The following is a 19,552-nucleotide window of genomic DNA, read 5'->3' on the forward strand; positions in this document are numbered from 1 at the left end:
GATAGACACAAGGGCAATAAAACCATTATGAGAATCATATATAGACCTCCAAGTAGTAACCAAGATGTGGGGCTGAAATAACAAAGGGAGCTGGAAAAGGCCTGTAATAAGGGTAATGACACAATTGTAATGGACTTCAATAAGCAGGGAAACTGGGAAAATCAGGTTGGTGTTGGATCGCAAGAGAGGGAATTTGTTGAATGCCTATGATTGCCTAGCCCTGCTGTTTGAGAACAACTTCTTCTGTGGGACATATCTATCCTGTGCCTTGTGAACTATTTCCAGAAACTTCAGCCACCTCTGTTCTGCCATCATCCCCACCAGAATTTTCCTCCAATCCACCTGGGCAAGCTCCTCTCTCATGCCTCTGTAGTCCCCTTTATTCCTTTGCGATACTGGTATGTGCGACTTATGTTTCTTCCTCTCTAATTGCAGTATGAATTCACTTTGAGAGGACTAAAATTTAAGAACAAGGATATGATGCTGAGGCATTGGATGGTTTGCATTTGGAGTTTTGTAAAGCAGTTTTTGGTTCCTTATCTAAGAAAAGACTTGCTGGCATTGGAGAAGGTCCAGAGGAGGTTCACAAGAATCATTCCTGGAACAAAAGAGATACTGTATGAGGAGCGTTTGATGGCTTTGGGCCTGTATTCATTAGAGTTTAGAAGAATGAAGGGGATTCACATTGAACCCTGTCGAATATTGCAAGGTCTAGACAGGGTGGACTTGGAGAGGATGCTTCCTGTAATAGGTGAGTCTACAACCAGAGGGCACAGCATCAGAACAAAGATGAGAAGGGATTTCTTTAGCCAGAGAGCAGTGAATCTGTGGAATTCATCCTCACAGATGGCTGTGGAGGACAAGTCTTTGGGTATATTTAAAGCAGAGGTTGATAGGTTCTTGATTAGCTGGTGTGTCATGGAGTACGGGGAGAAGGCAGGAGAATGGGTTGAGAGGCATGTCCTGAATAGAATAATATAGACTGAAAATTTTGCAGCAGCAACAAAATTCTGTCAATGCCCTTTGTTAAGAATTATTCTGTCATCTGTTTCTATGAACAAAAATACTTTCATGCTAATATATTGTCAGTTTACCAGTCAGATTAAGATTCATCTATCATATACATCAAAAACAGTGAAGTGCTTTGATGCATAAACAACCAGCACAACCTAAGGATGTGCTGGGGTGGGGGTGTAGCACACGTTCTGACCCTAACATAGCATACCCACAGTGTTCAGCAGAACAACATTAGCAACAAAAGAAAATACAAACAGCAAAATAAGCCTGTTTCCTCCCACCCACCCACTCACACACACAGACAAGACCTCCAACGTCATCTTGTTCAGATCAAATAAGAGCCTTAATATTCTGCTGAATGTGAAAGCTCTATTTCAAAGCTTTCATGACACAAATAAAAACTAATTTGCCGCAGTTTATGAAATCAGTATTTTTTTTAGTCCTATTGATGCGGACTGGGTATCAAATGCTGTTTCTCTTTTATATTTTTGATTTCTATTAGAGAACTAGCTTTTTTACAACAATTTTTGTTTCACCTTCTAAATTATTGGTGCTATCCTGTAATTTGTCAGTTTTTAGAAACTGTTCAGATTCTGATTTTTAAATTGATTTCTGGTCATCTATGTTCAGACATTCCCGAAAGAAATGCCAATATCATTAGTCTGATTTGTTTTGTTTGGATTGATTTGCCTTCTTCCCTGCCATTCCTTATTCCTGCCCCATCACCAACACTCAAATTTATGGACTCAAGGAGTAAGCCTGTTTCCCAGTATATCTCTGAGATTTCCTCCTTTCTCCATTCTGGAGAATCCTCCCATGCTTGTAGTCCAGCTGCACAGGCTTTTGTCACTGCTCTGAGAGTGCTAATAGCAGATGCAATCTATTGATGGAAAGGTCGGGGAATTCAAATGGATTGCTGAGTTCTATTGAATGTTGTGCATAGCAGCAGAGCTCATGCTAGTTTGGTGCAAGGCTTATCAGAGTATTGGTACTCAGGGCAAATGCATGTCTGATTAAATTCCAGTCTGAAAGCCCATAGATGCTGGCAACTGCTAGAACTGATGGGGCACATAGAAGCTTACAATTGTGAGCAAAATATTATTTGTCATAGTGTGTGTCAGTCTTCCAGCCAAAGCAAGCCAATACCTTCTCATGCCTGTGAATACTGCCCGTAGCACCAATTTCAATGTCAATATGATTCCGAAGATTGAAATCAGTTGTTATTAATTGTGACTCTTTATAGCCCTTGGATTGTTCTGAGGAAAGCTGTTACCCTGGCTAAATAACATTGTTATATTGATACAGGCCATCTCAAATGACCACATGCTCTTGCTGATTATTTGCTGTTGTAGAACAATCACCAGTAGACTTTTTACCATGCACAAATGTGAACATCTGTGATGATTATATTTCTGTACCAACTCCCCTTCATGTTGGATGTTAACCTGAAGTTGGTCAATATGATTTCATGCAATGCTGTTCTCTTCCCTTAAGCCTTCAAGAGAAAGTTGCAAAATGCCTGGAGGATGGTGTTCGGTTACCTATCTTGGATGTAGAAAAGTTGAAGTCTGAGAGCAACAACCTCAAAGGAGATTATGAACGAGCCATGAAGGTGAGCATTCAGTGTTTCACCAACAGGTTGCCTGGAGTTCTGTTTTTACAAATCCATAGTTAACTTCAAAGTAATGGCATTAATAATCATGATAGATAAAGACACTGACAGACACATAGGATATTTTAGCTGTGACTGAAACATAGCTTAACGTAGAGCAAGACTGACAATTACAGATGTTTTTAAAAGATGGAATATTCAGTATTGGGGAAATAACAACTTTGGGTAAATAAATCAACTGGGTGAAATACTGATACATTAGAAAGATCATAATATAGTGCAATACGAGTTAAAGTTTTTTTTTAAAAAGTGCAAAAACACGGTGTGTAGTACCCTTGTAGGGCAGTCAAGTATCTTACAAGTGCTAAAACAGTATGGTAGTTAGTAGTGCCCCTGATATTAAATGGGATATGGATAATGTCACAGATATAGATGTGGCCTCTAGATAACAAAATGCACCAGGTATAAATTGAGCAGTTTTTTAAAAAAAAACAAAGGAAGCTCGTGTGAGACACTGAAATCTTACTACAGTGGAAAACCAAATTAAATATATGAAGCCTTGAATGAAAATACCTGTACAGGGGAAATTAAGCCTGGAGAAGGTGACAGCAAGAAAAAAAGGGAAATAAAAAGAAATCCAAATGTGTTTTAGAGTTAGGAGTTTCCAAAAGATAATATACATGTGGAGTCGGAATTAAGTGTCTGTACAGAAAAGGTCGGTAATATAGTTTGAGATAAATAGGAAGGAATGAATAGGATAGACATAGTAAGGAAGGTAATATTAATGGGCTTAGCATTTTGAAAGTAGAATATCACTCAATACAAATGAAATAAATTGCACAGCCTTTTACAAAAAAACAAAGTAGTAGAATTAGGGTTCCACTCACATTTTTTGAAAGTCCCTGGAAACAAAAGTAAAGCTATAATATTGGATCTAATGGATTGAATGACAGCAAATTTTTGTGCCCTTGTTTACAAATGGAGGAAGAGATAAACTATCATTGTGTCAGTTAGTTTAACTTCAGTGATGGGCCAATTATTGGAATTGGTACCAATGGACACTTGAAGCTTTCTTTTAAAACAGGGCTTCCCAATCTCTCATGCCATAGACCAATACCATTAAGCAAAGGATCAGTGGACCCCAGGTTGGAAACCCCTATTTTAAAAAGATGGATGAGTTGCAGACTGATAGGATTGATTTGATGAAGGGAGGTTGAGTGTGACTAACTTGATTAAACTATTTTGAAACTGAAAGAAGGATTTGGCTTTCCACGGTGCCTATCTTGTTCTATGTCTCTATCTGATCCAAGTTCTATATTCTATTTTATTTACAATTATAGATTTAAACCTGATCGTATTTTTGGACAATTTTGCATGAATGTCTTATTCAAGAGGTTATGAAATCAGTCTGGGGAAAATGTAGTCTTATTCAAAAAGAGAAACTTTTCCCATGCCATCTGCTCAGTGTCCTTTCTTAGCAAATGAAAGATATTTATTGTTGTCTGACCTAGAGGTTATGGGATCATAGAATTTTTTTATACTTAGGTTATAATATTATTTAGCTCCCTTAAAGAGTTGCCCACTCTTCATTCCTCTACACTGGTCTTTTAATTTAATATTCACTTATCTTTTAGAAGCTAATTTCAGCTTCTGCTCTTGCTATTGTTTCTGACTAATTTAGTTTATTAAAATTTCCTTGTTAAGTTGAACAGTTTCATCAGATCTCTATGAGCTTTGTTCTCCTGGAGAATCAGTTTCTCTAGTGTCTGACTATAAATGAAATCACATCCCAAGATTATTTTAGTAAAATTGCTTCATTAATTTCTGCACATTCTGTCACAGTTAATAAACTGGGTCATTTAGAATAGACTATATGATTCTAATTGCAGCCTAACTAGTGCTGTTTGGTTTAGCATTACCTCCAAGATAATATATTCATGACCCACTTGTAAATGAGGGATTATGGAATTATTGGCATGCTTTCATTCTCAAAATTTGTGTATCTGAGCATTTGAAACTGCTTTTGAATTCCTCTTAGTATTGCCCTTTAAGGCGGGACTGCTTGGTAGAAGAAATCATTCTCATTTCTACCTTTCTTCAATGTAATTTTCAGCCTTTGTTTATGTTTGTGTCTTTGTTTGCATGTTTTGTTCTTCCTACTGGTTTGTCATGGACTCAAAGTTCAAAGTGCAAGTATTTTCAGAGTATGTATATCATTCGCAAAAAGATTTGTCTTTGTGCAGGCAGCCACAAAACAAAGAAACACAGTAGGATCTATGAAAATCCCCACACACCAAAGACAGTCAAACATCCAGTGTGGGAAATGAAGAACAAGTTGTACAAACAGACAGACAGACATACTTTATTGATCCCGAGGGAAATTGGGTTTCATTACAGCCACACCAACCAAGAATAGTGTCGAAATATAAAACCATAAATAATTAAATAATAATAAGTTAATCGTGCCAAGTGAAAATAAGTCCAGGACCAGACTATTGGCTCAGGGTGTCTGACACTTAGAGGGATGAATTATAAAGTTTGATGGCCACAGGCAGGAATGACTTCCTATGATGCTCAGTGTTACATTTCAGTGGAATGAGTCTCTGGCTGAATGTACTCCTGTGCCTAACCAGTACATTATGGAGTGAATGGGAGTCATTGTCCAGCATCCTTGGACAGCATCCTCTGACAGCATCCTCTTTTCAGACACCACTGTCAAAGAGTCCAGTTCCACCCCAACAACTGACCTTACGAATGAGTTTGTTGATTCTGTTGGTGTCTACTACCCTCAGCCAGCTGCCCCAGCAGACATGATAGCACTGGCCACCACAGACTCGTAGAACATCCTCAGCATCGTCTGGCAGATGTTAAAGGACCTCAGTCTCCTCAGGAAATAGAGACGGCTCTGACCCTTCTTGTAGACAGCCTCAGTGTTCTTTGACCAGTCCAGTTTATTGTCAATTCGTATCCCCAGGTATTTGTAATCCTCCACCATGTGCACACTGACCCCTTGGATGGAAACAGGGGTCACCGTTGCCTTAGCCCTCCTCAGGTCCACCACCAGCTCCTTAGTCTTTTCACACTAAGCTGCAGATGATTTGCTCGCACCATGTGACAAACAATAAGCAAGTAAACAAATAACACAGAGCAGGAACCATCGAGACCATTGCCACAGAGCCAGGTTCAGAGCTGAGGCAAGTACAGCCAGTCAGGACTCCTGCACCTCGTACCTGATGGTGGGGGTGAGAACAAGGGTGGATGAGTCAAGTGGAGGCAGATGGGGCAGGCTCAGGTGGGGAATCCTGACTGACACAGAGCAGTGAGCTGAACACCAGTTCCTCCTCTGCCCTTGGCTTCAAAGCCTTAACCTTTTTAATCTGGTTTGGCAAATAAATCAGCTCGTTATTTGCTCTCGGGCCCAGGCCACACTGCTTCAATCCGGCCCAAGGTCCTCTCTTATCAATGATTGACATAGCCGTAACTGCATTCTTGAGAATCCAGTTCATCAAATCCTCTAGGATACAGCAAAAGTGCCAGATCATCCAGATGCATAACTTCCAAAGGGAAATTACAAGTTGTAGATTGCAGTGATCTTAGTTCAGGAAAAGTATGTTTAGTAGTCAGTAGTTTTGTTAGCTGCCTATATCACCAGTGCCATCTTCAATTTGACCTGCTTTGGTTGTTTGGTATTTTCGACGTAAAGCAGATCCTCTATTGAAATCCAAATATATCATCTGGCACACATCCTCTTTCCCATTCTATTTATTTTGAAATTAAGACCTTATGGACATGTTCTACCCCTTAGATTTTCTTTCCTCTGGAGCTTAAAACAGATTTGTTTTCCTATGGTTTGCTGTTTTCTGCATCTTGAATGTTTATCTGCAAAATGACAACTTCACCCAAACAAGCATCACCACCATTCTCTCTTTTAGTTTGTTCTAAGCAGCCATACAGTTGAAAAATGATAGTGATTGGACTATTCTTAAATAGAAACTACAAAACAATTCAAGCAGGATCAGTGTTAGATAGCTGGGTTATGTCCAAAGAAAAATTGGTTATTTGGCTAGCATAGTGCAGGGGTGTTCATTAGGTGCATCAAAAATCCCAGTAAATTCAGAGAAAATAGTGAAAACTGCCAATGTTTACAAAATGATACCTACCAGAAAACACAATATTAGCTTTGTACTTATTTATGTCTAGTTTGAACTCCTGTGAGCTCTTCTCTCTCCCTTACTGAAGGTGATCAGCTTTTTTAAAAAAATTCCTAGGATATAATATTTTTAATTACTAACAAAATTAACAAGACTACATGTGAATTAGAATATGTTGCATGACACCGTGTAGTTACAATCATATTACAAAATAAACAGAAATATCTACATTAAATACAGTATACAAACAACATTTTCATATCCCCACTACTAAAGAAATAGAATATTTCACCAGTATGGTGTGAAAGACACCATAAAGCCAACCTGAGTGCATCAGCCTAGTTTAGGACCCGTTATGAGAATATACTGGGAAAGACCTTGAAGAGCATGCACTCAGCGCAACTACAGCAGAATGACAAGGCAATGTTTGGGTGTATATGAATGTGTGTGTGTAATGAGAGTGTTTCCCGAGTGCAGTCCATCACATTCAAACTGAAATTTGACTAATGCTTGCATAATTAAGAGAACCAACTAACCTTCTGACTCAAGATTAGAGTTATATTGAACTTGGACAGTCCCCCCCCCCCCCCCCATTGTAGCATTTGAGGTTTATTGCATCATCTTTTCCCCATTTGTTTAAATAAGCTGTTAAGCAGGAAGAGCTGTTTTAGGCTGGCTGACAATTGTTCTTGCCCCTTTGAAGTTAGGAGTCATAAATCAAATTTATGCATATCTCAATGAAAGAAAATCATTTTGTATTTATAGTGCAGATTGTTCACTTCTCTTACCCCCACCAACCCACCGTCACTCTCTGATCCCACTTCCCTGGTTATTAGCAGCCCCTGATGATTACGTCTGATATGCAGTACAAATTAATTACAGCAATAATTTTCTGCAAAATAGGCCAATGCTTTATTCTATCATTTTGTAACTTTTGCAGATGAACTTGGAGTGTGCAAGAAGGAAAGGCTTTAATTTTCTGTATTTTCACAAAGGCTCTGTGACTAGTGCAAATTTACTTTAAATAATTCATGATGTGGCTTCCTCGGCTATAGGAGAGAGCCTCAGAATAGAGGGGCATTCTTTTAGAATAGAGATGAGGCAAAATTTCTTTAGCAGAGAGTGGTGATGCTGGAATTCTTTGCCACAGGCAGCTGTGGAGGCCAGTGTTTCTGTATATTTAAGGCAGAGGTTGATAGATTCTTGATTGGTCAGGGTATGAAGAGATACAGGAAGAAGACGGATTCAGGCTGAGAGGAAAATTGGATCAGTCAACGATGAAATGATGGAGCAGACTCGATGGGCCAAATAGCCTAATTCTGCTCCTATATCTTCTGGTCTATATAGCCACTTGATTGGACACCTATGCTGTAAAGGTTTACCCATTAGTTATACAATGGATATATGGAATGGGTAAAGTCTCATTAGTGGCAGAGTTCATGAGGAGTGGACCGATGGGTTTGAGTAGATTTTAGAGGTAAAACAAAGAAAAGGGATCCTTAGGAAGGCATTTCTAAAAAGTGACAGGATTAGATGTCTTTGACCCTGGATTGAAAGGAGGCTGGACTGCTGAGACAGAAGAAGATAGACGTAGTTTTAAAATCATACAAAGTTAAAATATGGAAATATGTCATTACATAGCTGTTTGTCTTCCACAGAAATAAATAGTTCTACTCATATATACCCATTCTATTCTAATATGTTTCTCAATTTTTTTTTCCTGTTTTCTGATCTAACCTTGAGTGAAAAAGGATCTTGTGCTTTCTTGTCACTCTTCCAGGTACTGATTTTAACTGAAGTTTTGATGACAAAGGATCTGATCTTCGTCAGGGACGATGCCTAGGCATGTCTAGTCCAGTGATATTTATTACCTCGTTGTCTGTTTCTCCTGATAGGTTAGTCCTCATCTCATCAAATTTCAGCAGTCCTGTTTTGTTTACAATCGAATTCCAGTTCTTTCTTAGAGCAAGACCTTCATCTTTGTTAAAATTCTTTTCCTCTAGTTTTATTTCAATGGTTTCCTTCACCAGGCAGTTCCAAAAGCTATTGGCATGGAACAGTAGTTTTGTGTTGTCTAAGTCAATCTTATGGCCATTGCAAATACAATGTTCAGCTACTGCCAATATCTCTGGGTAATCCAAACCGATTTCCACTGTGCGTCCCACCTGGCTGATATACGCTAACAACGGGGAGTCGTCTGTCATTACTGCCCGTCTTTCCTATATTTCCACGGTTTCTGAAAGGATTGCTAGGATCCTAAAGAAGTACTGCATTAATACCATCCACAAACTCGCAAGGAAGCTTAAATCACAGCTTATGTGGGTCAAAGATGACCTGAGACTCAGGACAACTGGCATTGACAGGATTCCCCAGATGGAACACATGGTGGAAACCTGCATCAAGGAGCACAGAAGTTGTAACCATTTGGCTTACCTGGAGCAATCAGCTGTGGCAGAACATTGTCTTCGCAATGGCCAGAGGATTGACTTCAACAGCACGAAACTACTATGCCATGCCAATAGCTTTTGGAACCACCTGGTGAAGGAAACCATTGAAATAAAGCTGGAGGAAAAGAATTTTAACAAAGACAAAGGTTTCACTTTGAGGAAGAACTGGAATTCGATTGTAAGCAAGGTATGACAGTGGAAATGTGATTGGATGAGGACTAACCAATCAGGAGGGATGGATGATGGGGGTATAAATGCCATCAGACTAGACATACCCAGGCATCATCCCTGATGATGATGGCAGAGTTTATCATCAAAATGTAGGTTTAAATTGATACCTGTGCCTGGCTAGAAGCCTGAGAAGAGTTTATTCCTAATCTTGAACGTTGACACTTCCTGTTTCAACCAGCAATCCTGAAAATGAATAGTGCAGCAAAACAATTCTGGTGGATTGCAGGTGACCATAGCATCTGCAGTGTACTTTGTGTTTATAATTCTGGTGGAATGTTGTTTAATTTTGCATCTACACTGTTCTGATATTTTATTTGACTTAGTGATCTGGGCCTGAACTTATTACTCATCCCTGAACTTATTACTCATCCCTGATTTCCCCTGGTCAGCCACCATCTTGAACTGTTGGAGTCTTGCTAAAGGAACTCCTAGAGTGTCATCAGATGGGAAGTTCAAGGACTATATTTCCAAATCAGAACAGTGTACAATCTGGAGATCTATCTGCAGATGATGGGTGTTCCTGCCCTCTGCCTCGTTGATGGCAGAGGTTGCAAGTTCGGGAACTGCTGTTGGAGTAGACCAGGTGTCTGACTATAGTGTATTTTGTAGGTAGGGTACACTGCTGCCATTCTGAGATATGGAGGGAATCGATGTTTGTGGTTGATGGGATAGTAATCAAGCAGTTTTTTTCTCCCTTGGATGGTTGAATTTCTTCAGAATCGTTGGGTGAATTTGATTTGTCTTCTAAATGACTTTTAAGGCTATGCGGTGTAAGGAAATATATACGAGGATATTCAATATTTGATCTGCTCTTGTCACCACTATATATTTTTGTGTCTCAGCTTTGTTGACCTTGCAATGATGGGATACTGGGAGTGGCAATACTATAGAAAGTTAAGGAAAATTGATTTGAACTTGTCCTGTTGGAGATGCTTATTTATTGCCATTTGGGTGGCATAAATATTACTTTGAGTAGCCCATGTTCGAATATTGTCCAGGTCTTTCTGCTTGTAGGTATAGACTGATTATGAATGGAAGTGAACATCGTGCACTCATCAGCAAACCTCCCCACTTTTGATCACATGGAAAGAAGTTCATTGATGAAGCAACTGAAAAGGTTTCGAGTGAGGATACTATTCTGAGGTACTGCTGCTGTGCTGTCCTGGAACTGGAATGATGATCTCTAATTGTCTCAGCCATTTCCTTTGTACAAGTACAACTTCAACCTTAACACCAAACTACATCTACCCCAGCTGACACAGTTGTAGGATTGCACAACACCCTGCAGCATGTGCTTATGTGAAGATGGAATTTCCATTAATGCTATTGTAGAGGGGAGCTTTTGCCCCACCAGTTGATTTGTGATGGCAGCTGTTCAATACTGCCTTGATATCAATGACAGTCTCTCTCACCTTACTTTTGAAATTCAGCTCTTTGGTGCAAAGCTGTGGTGAGGACCAGAGACAAGTATTCCTGGAGAAATTTAACTGAGTCTCAGGCTACATCCATGCTAGACTGGATAATTTTGAAAACGCCAGTTTCGCGTAAAAATGATAGGCGTCTACACTATGCGTTTTTAAAAATATCTCTGTCCATGTTGAAACGGAGATTTCCTCGAATCTCCTCCTACTGCGCATGCACAGGACACATCTACCAAAAACAAGCGACATATTTGGTGTTGAATCTTGCTGTGAAAGATGGTGTGTGTTTGTTCAGTTACGGACTAGAAAAACTTAAACGACGGGCAGCTGTTGGCTCTTGCGCAGGAAAATTTAAAAGTAAAAAAAAAACAAATACTGAAGCATATGAAGGCAACCGACAGGGAGTTCACGGGGGGTATGACCCGGCTGATGACGAACATTGAAAAACTGACTAACTCTGATGCATTAATAAAGCACCTTGTTAAATGTGTAAAACATGTCTGCATCAGTGTTATCTTGTGTTTCCATACAATGTTACATTAGGCTGTTACACATCTATTGTCACAGAAGTACTTACATAACTAGTTAAACCACCTTCATACTAGCAAGGACAGAAAACATGGCGAAGTGAGTATAGTATACTTATTTATTCAGTAAGTTATTGGTCAAAGTATTTGGTGAGTACATTTCTAACTCTTCTGGCTTCAGTCTCATTGCTGTCTGTTCTGAAATTGTTAGACTGCGTTCAAGAACACAGTGAAATGGTGTGCTGTCATCTGACAGCGTTTTCAGATTTCTCCAGTTACCCCGTCCACACTGATCTGTCCAAGGGGTGTTTTCAAAAATAGCCACCCTGGAAAGCATTTCCGAAAAACTCCGGTTTTGGAAGACGAAAACGCCGTTTTAGTGTGGACGGAGGGTAAAAACGAAGAGAAAAGGCTTCAGTTGCGGATTTATCCGGCATAGTGTGGACGTAACCTCAGTGAGTAAATACTTCAGGATAGCATCGTCAAGAACTCCCATCAATTGCTCTGCTACAGATAGCTAACTAAAAATTGAGCAGGGTATACTTGGGCAATTCTCCATATTTTAAGGCAGATGCCTACTGTCCTTGGACACCTTGGTTAGTACACTTCATTCTAGAGTGTAGGTTTTCTGTACTGCAGATGAACTATTGACAAGTCCCATTGACTTTGTATTATCCAGTATTCTCTGCCATTCTTTTGAACTGAATTAGATGAAGAATGCCTTCTGTGATACTGGGAATCAGTCAGGAGTCAGCAGAGATGGATTTATTTAGAACTTTGAACTGAATTTGGTTCAAATGTACCCTTGCTGCTAGCATTTGCATGCTGACTCTGTCATTGCCGATGATGGGGATGTTCCTGTAGCTACATCATCTCTCTGGCTATTTAATTATTCTTCTCCATTTGCACCTAGAAGTGGTAGGGCTGCAGAACTTCATTCTCATTGGTTGGGCGTCCCGCCATTGGAATGCTTTCCTCTTGATACCCAGTGACCAGTTTTAGCAGCACTACCTAAAGCTACACTCTGAAATGTTGCCTTGGTGTTGAGAGCACACTGTCATTTCACCTCTGGAATTCTGCTTTTGGTGCATCTTTGGATGTTTTGGAGCCAAGTCACCCAGGCAAAATCCAAACTAGGTATTATAGAGTAAGTTATTAAAGAGCAAATACTGCTTTGTTAATAGCGTCTTCTGTTATTTGAGTAATAATTAGCTAGATTGAATTTGTCCTCTTTGTAATCTGTAGTAATCCCTTGTGTTGTATGACTATAAATAAAGCACCACAGCCCTCTGTATGATAGCATATTATAGGATTTGTATTTTTTTAGATGAGAGTTTTTAACCAGAGCTGGAGGCAAGGCCTTGCAATCAAAGGGGGGGGGGGGGGGAATCCAGCATTTAAAGAACACCAGAATGTTACTGGATCCGGAGGACATGAGTTATAAGGAGGCACTGGATAGGCTTGGGCTTTTTCCCTTCAGTGTTAGGAAGCTGAAGGGTGATGTTAGACGTTTATTAATTCATGAGTGGCATACCTAAGATCAGTATTTTAAAAAGGGTAGGGGTGGGTAAAACTAGAGATAGAAAAAGGATCTAGTGCTTTCCTGGCGTATATGATGCATAAACTCTTCTCTGGGACCAGATGTCAATTTTAACCAATGTTTTGATGACAAAACTGCTCCATCTATATCAGACATGATGCCTAGGCATGTCTAGTCTGGTGGTATGTATACTCAATTCCTATTGTCTTGTCCCTCCTGGTTGGTTAGTCCTCAAGTTTCCACTGTCCCATAAGGATCAAATCCCAGTTAAGATGACCTGGGACTTGGGACCACTGGTGTTTACAGGATTCCCAGTGAGTGCAGAGCAGAGTATATTGGCCAGACAGAGTGCACAGTGGAAACCCACATCAAGGAGCATAGGAGGTGTATCTGTTTAGGTTACCCGGAGAAATTGGCGGTAGCAGAACATTGCAAATGCAATGACCACAGGATTGACTTTGGCACAGAACTGCTGTGCCACACCAATACTTTTGGGACTGCCTGGTGAAGGAAGCCATTGAAATAAGACTAGAAAATAAGAATTTCAACAAAGGCAAAAGTCTCGCTCTAAGTAAGAACTTGGAATGTGATTTTAAACAAGGTGGGACAGCAGAAACCTGATTAGATGAGGACTAACCAGTCAGGAGGGATGGATGACAAGACTTGTGTGTATATACCACCGAACTAGACATGCCTAGGGATAATCCCTGATGAAGATGGTGGAGTTTGTCATTAAAACGTTGGTTAAAGTTGACACCTGGATCCAACTGGAAGTCTGATAAGTGTTTAAAAGGGATAAATTTAAGGTGAAAGGAGAGGGCCTAAAAGGAGCCTGAGCGTGGTATGTATACAGTGGCATGCAAAAGTTTGGGCACCCCGGTCAAAATTTCTGATACTGTGAATAGTTAAGTGAGTAGAAGATGAACTGATCTCCAAAAGTCATAAAGTTAAAGACGAAACATTCTTTTCAACATTTTAATGAAGATTAGTGTATTATTTGTGTTTTGTACAATTTTAGAGTGGGGGGAAAAAAGGAAAGGAGCACCATGCAAAAGTTTGGCCACACCAAGAGATTTGAGCTCTCAGATAACTTTTACCAAGGTCTCAGACCTTAACTAGATTGTTAGGGCTATGGTTTGTTCATAGACATTGTTAAGAAAGGCCAGATGATGCAAATTTGAAAGCTTTATAAATACCCTAGCTCCTCAAACCTTGTCCCAAAAATCAGCAGCCATGGGCTCCTCTGAGCAGCTGCCTAGCACTCTGAAAATTAAAATAAATGATGCCCACAAAGCAGGAGAAGGCTATAAGAAGATAGCAAAGCGTTTTCAGGTAGCCATTTCCTCAGTTCGTAATATAATTAAGAAATTGCAGTTAACAGGAACGGTGGAGGTCAAGTTGAGGTCTGGAAGACCAAGAAAACTTCCTGAGAGAACTGTTCATAGGATTGCTAGAAAGGCAAATCAAAACCCCTGTTTGACTGCAAAAGAGCTTCTGGAAGATTTAGTAGTGGTGCTCTGTTCTACTGTGCAGCAACACCTGCACAAATATGACCTTCATGGAAGAGTCATCAGAAGAAAACCTTCCCTTACCACAAAGTTCAGCATCAGAAGTTTACAAAGAAACATCTAAACAAGCCTGATGCATTTCAGAAACAAGTCCTGTGGACTGATGAAGTTAAAATAGAACTTTTTGGCCACAATGAGCAAATGTATGTTTGGAGAAAAAAGGTTGCAGAATTTCATGAGAAGAACACCACTGCAACTGTTAAGCATGGGGGTGGATCGATCATGCTTCGGGCTTGTGTTACAGCCAGTGGCATGGGGGACATTTCACTGGTAGAGGGAAGAATGAATTCAATTCAATACCAGTAAATTCTAGAAGCAAACATCTTACCATCTGTTTAAAAAAAAAGGTGAAAAGAGGATGGCTTCTACAACAGGATAATGATCCTAAACACACCTTAAAATCCACAATGGACTACCTCAAGAGGCACAGGCTGAAGGTTTTGCCATAGTCCTCACAGTCCTCTGACCCAAACATCATCGAAAATCTGTGCATAGACCTCAAAAGAGCAGTGCATGCAAGACGGCCCAAGAATCTCACAGGAATAGAGGCCTTTTGCAAGGAAGAATGGGTGAAAGTCCCCCAAACAGAGTTGAAAGACTCCTAGCTGGCTACAGAAAGCGTTGTTTACAAGCTGTGATACTTGCCAAAGGGGGCGTTTCTAAATACTGACCATGCAGGGTGCCCAAACTTTTGCTTCGGGTCCTTCTCCTTTTTTGTTATTTTGAAACTGTAAAGGATAAAAATAAAAAAGTAATCTTGCTTAAAATATTAAAGAAATGTGTCACCTTTAACTTTATGCCTTTTGGAAATCAGGTCATCTTTTACTTAGCTATTCACAGTAACAGAAATTTTGACCAGGGTTCCCAAACTTTTGCATGTCACTGTATGTATGTGGAAGAAGCTGTCAGAGGGTTTGATAGAAGTGGATTCAATTACAACATTTAAAAGAAATTTAGATGATACATGAAAGGAAAAAATTAGAAGGATATAGGTCAAAGGCAAGCAAATGGGCGAGCTCAGGTAGATGGCTTAATTGGCATGAACAAGTTGGGCTCAAGTGCCTGTTGGACATGATGTACGTGCTGTATAATGCTAACTCCATCATCACTGTGTAATTACAGGTCCTACTCTGATTACAGTGGGGTTCTGTTCCTGAGAGCTGTTCATAAGCTGAATAGTTCACAAGTTGGAAATGTGGCCACAATCAGAGTTCCCATGCTGTAGATTATGCCTGTAACCGTGCAGCAGCTTCATAGCCATTCTGCTGATCTCCCAAATTCCCAGTTATATGTCCAGGCAGTACATAATTGGAGAGGACCTTTGCCAGTACATAGTGATTATCATATTTATTACCCTTTATGTCTGTCTATCATCCTGCTTACAAATCTAGATGGAGAATTTGATATGCTGGTGTCTGTAATAAAATGGAATTTTCTTGAATAAAGTGATTTGAAGATTTGCCAAATCATGCTCCTTTCTGATATTGCTTCTAATTGTTTCCTTAGATTATTGATAAGCAGCAAAAGAAAACAGAGCAGCTTTCCTCACAAATACAGGTAAGGAAACTTCAAAACACCTTCCCTGTGTAAAATTCCAAATCTGGGAAAAAAATAAGTGACACCACTTGGAGATCTGGGGTGACATTGAATATCAGTTCAAAATATTGGGATGAAATTCCAAATGGGTAGTCTAGTTACAGTTTCAGGCAACCGTTTGCATTCAGTCAGATAGATAGTTACAGCATATGCACTTGTACTTGGAAGAGCTTGGATGTGTCTTATTACTGTTCCAACCATTCTATTGGCCCAAGATTGCCAGTAACAAACAATTTTGAGAGAAGTGAATTTAAGAGAAGGCACTATATGAAGCTTATTAAAGCATTTTCATTTCCATTTTCTACACTGATCCATAGGGCCTGGAAGAAAGGGTGACACATGAAGAAGGGACAAGCCAAGGTCTTCGAGAAGAACTGTCAGGAAAAGAGAATGAATCACAGTTATTAAGAAAGGCCATGAAAGAGGTGAGAAATGAGGGAGCTAATACAAGTCGAGTACCCATTATCCGAAAGCCTCCAAAATCTGAATTTTTTTGAGTGCTGACATGGTGTCACAAATGGAAAATTTCTTAAGGTGCTGGGAAGATTCCCAAGTGGTAAACGGATCTCTGCACATTATATACAGTTCTAAGAAGTGACCTCACATGTGTAATGAACAGAAGATAATGAAAAATAGAAAAAACTGCATAAAAAGTGAAAAATAAAGATCTCAGTCATATATTGAAAGAGTGAATTTGTCAGTGTTGGAATGAACGTGCTGCTTAATGAATTGCTGATCATGAAACAAATAAAGATCTATCACGACAAACTGAAAATTGAAGGTAGTTGTGAATATTCAGCAGGCTGGTTGCAAAAATCTGAGAGAAGGCACCATGTTAAATTTTTAAAGGGTCTGATGATCACAAAGCAGCAGAAGTTCATTGATGTGTTCAGGACTCACAAAGGGTCTTGATGAAGGGTCTCCACCCAAAGCGTCAACTGTTTACTCATTTCCATAGAAGCTGAGTTCGTCCAGCATTTTGTGTGTGCGGCATGAACTTTACTAAATAAGTTATGAGTAAATAAGTGCCACATAATAACACTATTGACATAGTCTTATGTCAGTTTGTATGTATATGATTCTGTAATGGCTAATTTTCCCTGGATTCACAGCAGGAATTCTAGAACTTTGAATATGTATTCCAATAGGGCAAATTTTAATGCAAGTAATTAAATCTGGAATTTAAAATGTACCACTTATCAACAGCAACCATCATTCCACAATGTTGTTGTAAAAATCCATCTGATTTATTAACATCCTTCAGGAAATCTGTCAGGCTTGGTGTAAATATGATTCCAAACTCACCAATGTGGTTGTCTTTACAAGCATAAACAAACTGCTGGAAAAACTCAGGATTCGGGCAGTATTTGTGGAGGCAAAGTGATAGTTGATGTTTACTGTCAATACTTTGCATCAGGATTCAGAGTGGTGTAAAAGGGAGATGGCTAATATAAAGAGGTGAGGTAGATGCTGGCAAGTAATAGGTGGCTGCAAGTGACGAGGTGTTGATGGGCCGTTGAAAACAGATGAGGAGGCAAAGGGTTTGTAGTGATGACAAAGGGCTTCTGAAAATGGAGGGATGGTGAGAAGTTGGTGGAAGGGATAGGGAACCCAGTAGGTTGAATGTGTGGATTATATAATTGGAGCCAGGTGGGGGAGGGGAAAAACTGGATAACAGGGCAAGGAATGTGCAGGTGTTAAAAGGAAGGGTGTGCCGCAGACATTGTTTCCTCTAAGTTACACAGGTGCACAGCTGTGTGGTAACTGAAGTGCTCCTGTGCACATAGCCTTGTTTCCACGCAGCTGAAATTTTCTTTTTATATAATGTTAATATAATTTTGCAATTTGTTAATATAAAACTGAAATATCCTGTACTTGTGTTAATGAATATATTCATAACTTTTCCAAGTAATAAACATATGACACCATTTACTGACATACTTAAATTGTCAGTGTTTCAATTTACAGCACTATGGATTTCTGGTCAAGATGGTGATGGTTTTGTCGCTAAAAGCTATTTTTCTTTTATATAAAGCTTTAGTTTTATTTCTTATCTCTGCTCTCCTTCTCTCCCTTTTTTTCACTCCAAACTGTTAAACCTTTTATTCTCCCTTCTGCCTGCGAATACGCCTGTTTTACAATGGCTTCAAAGACCACCAAATTGGGGAAAAAAGAAGTTCCTATTACGTGGATTGAATTGTTATATTCACACCCTAATGACCAATTCTCAGCAACCCCAACCTTTCAACTTTAAGCGTGGCACCCGGCAAGGGTGCCCTTTAAGTCCCTTACTTTTTGATCTGGCCATAGAGCCATTGGCGATTGTGTTTCGTAGTTGTGCTGAATTGATGGGGATTTGGAGAAGGATGTTGAGCACAAAGTCTCTCTTTATACTGATGATCTTTTACTTTTTATATCAAACTGGACTACCTCCTTATCCCCAATGTTTTCACTCCTTAACAAATTTAGCCAGCTTTCCAGATACAAACTTAATTTACATAAGAGCGAACTCTTTCCAATAAACAGAGAAGCACAAATATTAGAATTTCATAACCTCCATTTTAAAGTAGTAAATAATCAGTTTACTTACCTTGGCATTACAGTAACAAGGAATTATAAGCGTCTTTTTGGAGAAAATTTCACTAATCTTTTAAATCATACAAAACAGAGTTTAGCACAGTGATCACCCCTGTCCATGTCTCTGATAGGTCAAATTAATGTTGTTAAAATGTATATCCTTCCTAAATTTTTATACTTATTTCAATCTTTACCAATTTTTGTTTCTAAAGCTTTTTTTTTTGACTCGTTAGATTCTATTATTTTGTCCTATCTTTGGAAGGGCAAACATCCCAGACTAAATAAGGCTCACCTTCAAAAACCTAAAAGGGTAGGTGGTATGGCCTTGCCCAATTTTCATTTATGTAACTGGGCAGCCAGCATACGTTTGTCTTATAATTTGTTCTTACTTTTATAATCAGTCTGACTGCTCGATATGGGTGGCAATGGAGTTGAACTCTAACAAGAATCTCCATCTCTGCACTTTTTGGATCCGCACTTCCTTGACATTTGCCTAAATCAATTGTAAATCCAGTCATCAGACACACTCTGAAAATATGGGCTTAGTTCAGAAAATATAATGGTCTTTATGGTTTCTCTTTTTCTAGTCCTGTTCTACATAATCATTGTTTTCAGCCTTCTATGCAGGGTATAACATTTCTAGACTGGCACAGAAAGGGCATTAGGTGCTTTGAAGATCTTTTCATAGATAAGCGCTTTGCAACTTTTGAACAACTGTCTGTGAAATTTGGCCTACCCAACACTCATTTCTTTAGGTATCTCCAAATTAGACATTTTATTATCCCTTTAATACCAAACTTTCCTGAGGTACCTGATAAAAATGTTGTGGATTTGTTTCTTTGTATGAACCCAGTGGGTAAAGGTT

At 39.3% G+C, this 19,552-nt stretch overlaps 2 protein-coding genes across 6 annotated transcripts in view; one reads left to right on the forward strand and one right to left on the reverse strand.

The window, feature by feature from the left end:
- cep85 (centrosomal protein 85) overlaps nt 1–19,552 on the forward strand; it is a 132,714-nt gene that overhangs the window by 85,507 nt on the left and 27,655 nt on the right. For all 4 annotated transcript variants that reach the window (XR_009508713.1, XM_059954688.1, XM_059954690.1 and 1 more), the window contains 3 exons: nt 2,512–2,629; nt 16,021–16,071; nt 16,428–16,535. Coding sequence is in view for 3 of the 4 variants with exons in the window: in XM_059954688.1 (XP_059810671.1) it covers nt 2,512–2,629; nt 16,021–16,071; nt 16,428–16,535 (277 nt within the window). In the remaining variant the exon portion in view is untranslated. The remainder of the gene's footprint in view (nt 1–2,511; nt 2,630–16,020; nt 16,072–16,427; nt 16,536–19,552) is intronic.
- Nucleotides 1–19,552, reverse strand: part of ubxn11 (UBX domain protein 11) — a 187,688-nt gene that overhangs the window by 31,783 nt on the left and 136,353 nt on the right. The window lies entirely within an intron of this gene.

This window comes from Hypanus sabinus, chromosome 30 (genome assembly GCF_030144855.1).
Source record: "Hypanus sabinus isolate sHypSab1 chromosome 30, sHypSab1.hap1, whole genome shotgun sequence".
In the NCBI taxonomy this organism is placed as follows: Eukaryota; Metazoa; Chordata; class Chondrichthyes; order Myliobatiformes; family Dasyatidae; genus Hypanus; species Hypanus sabinus.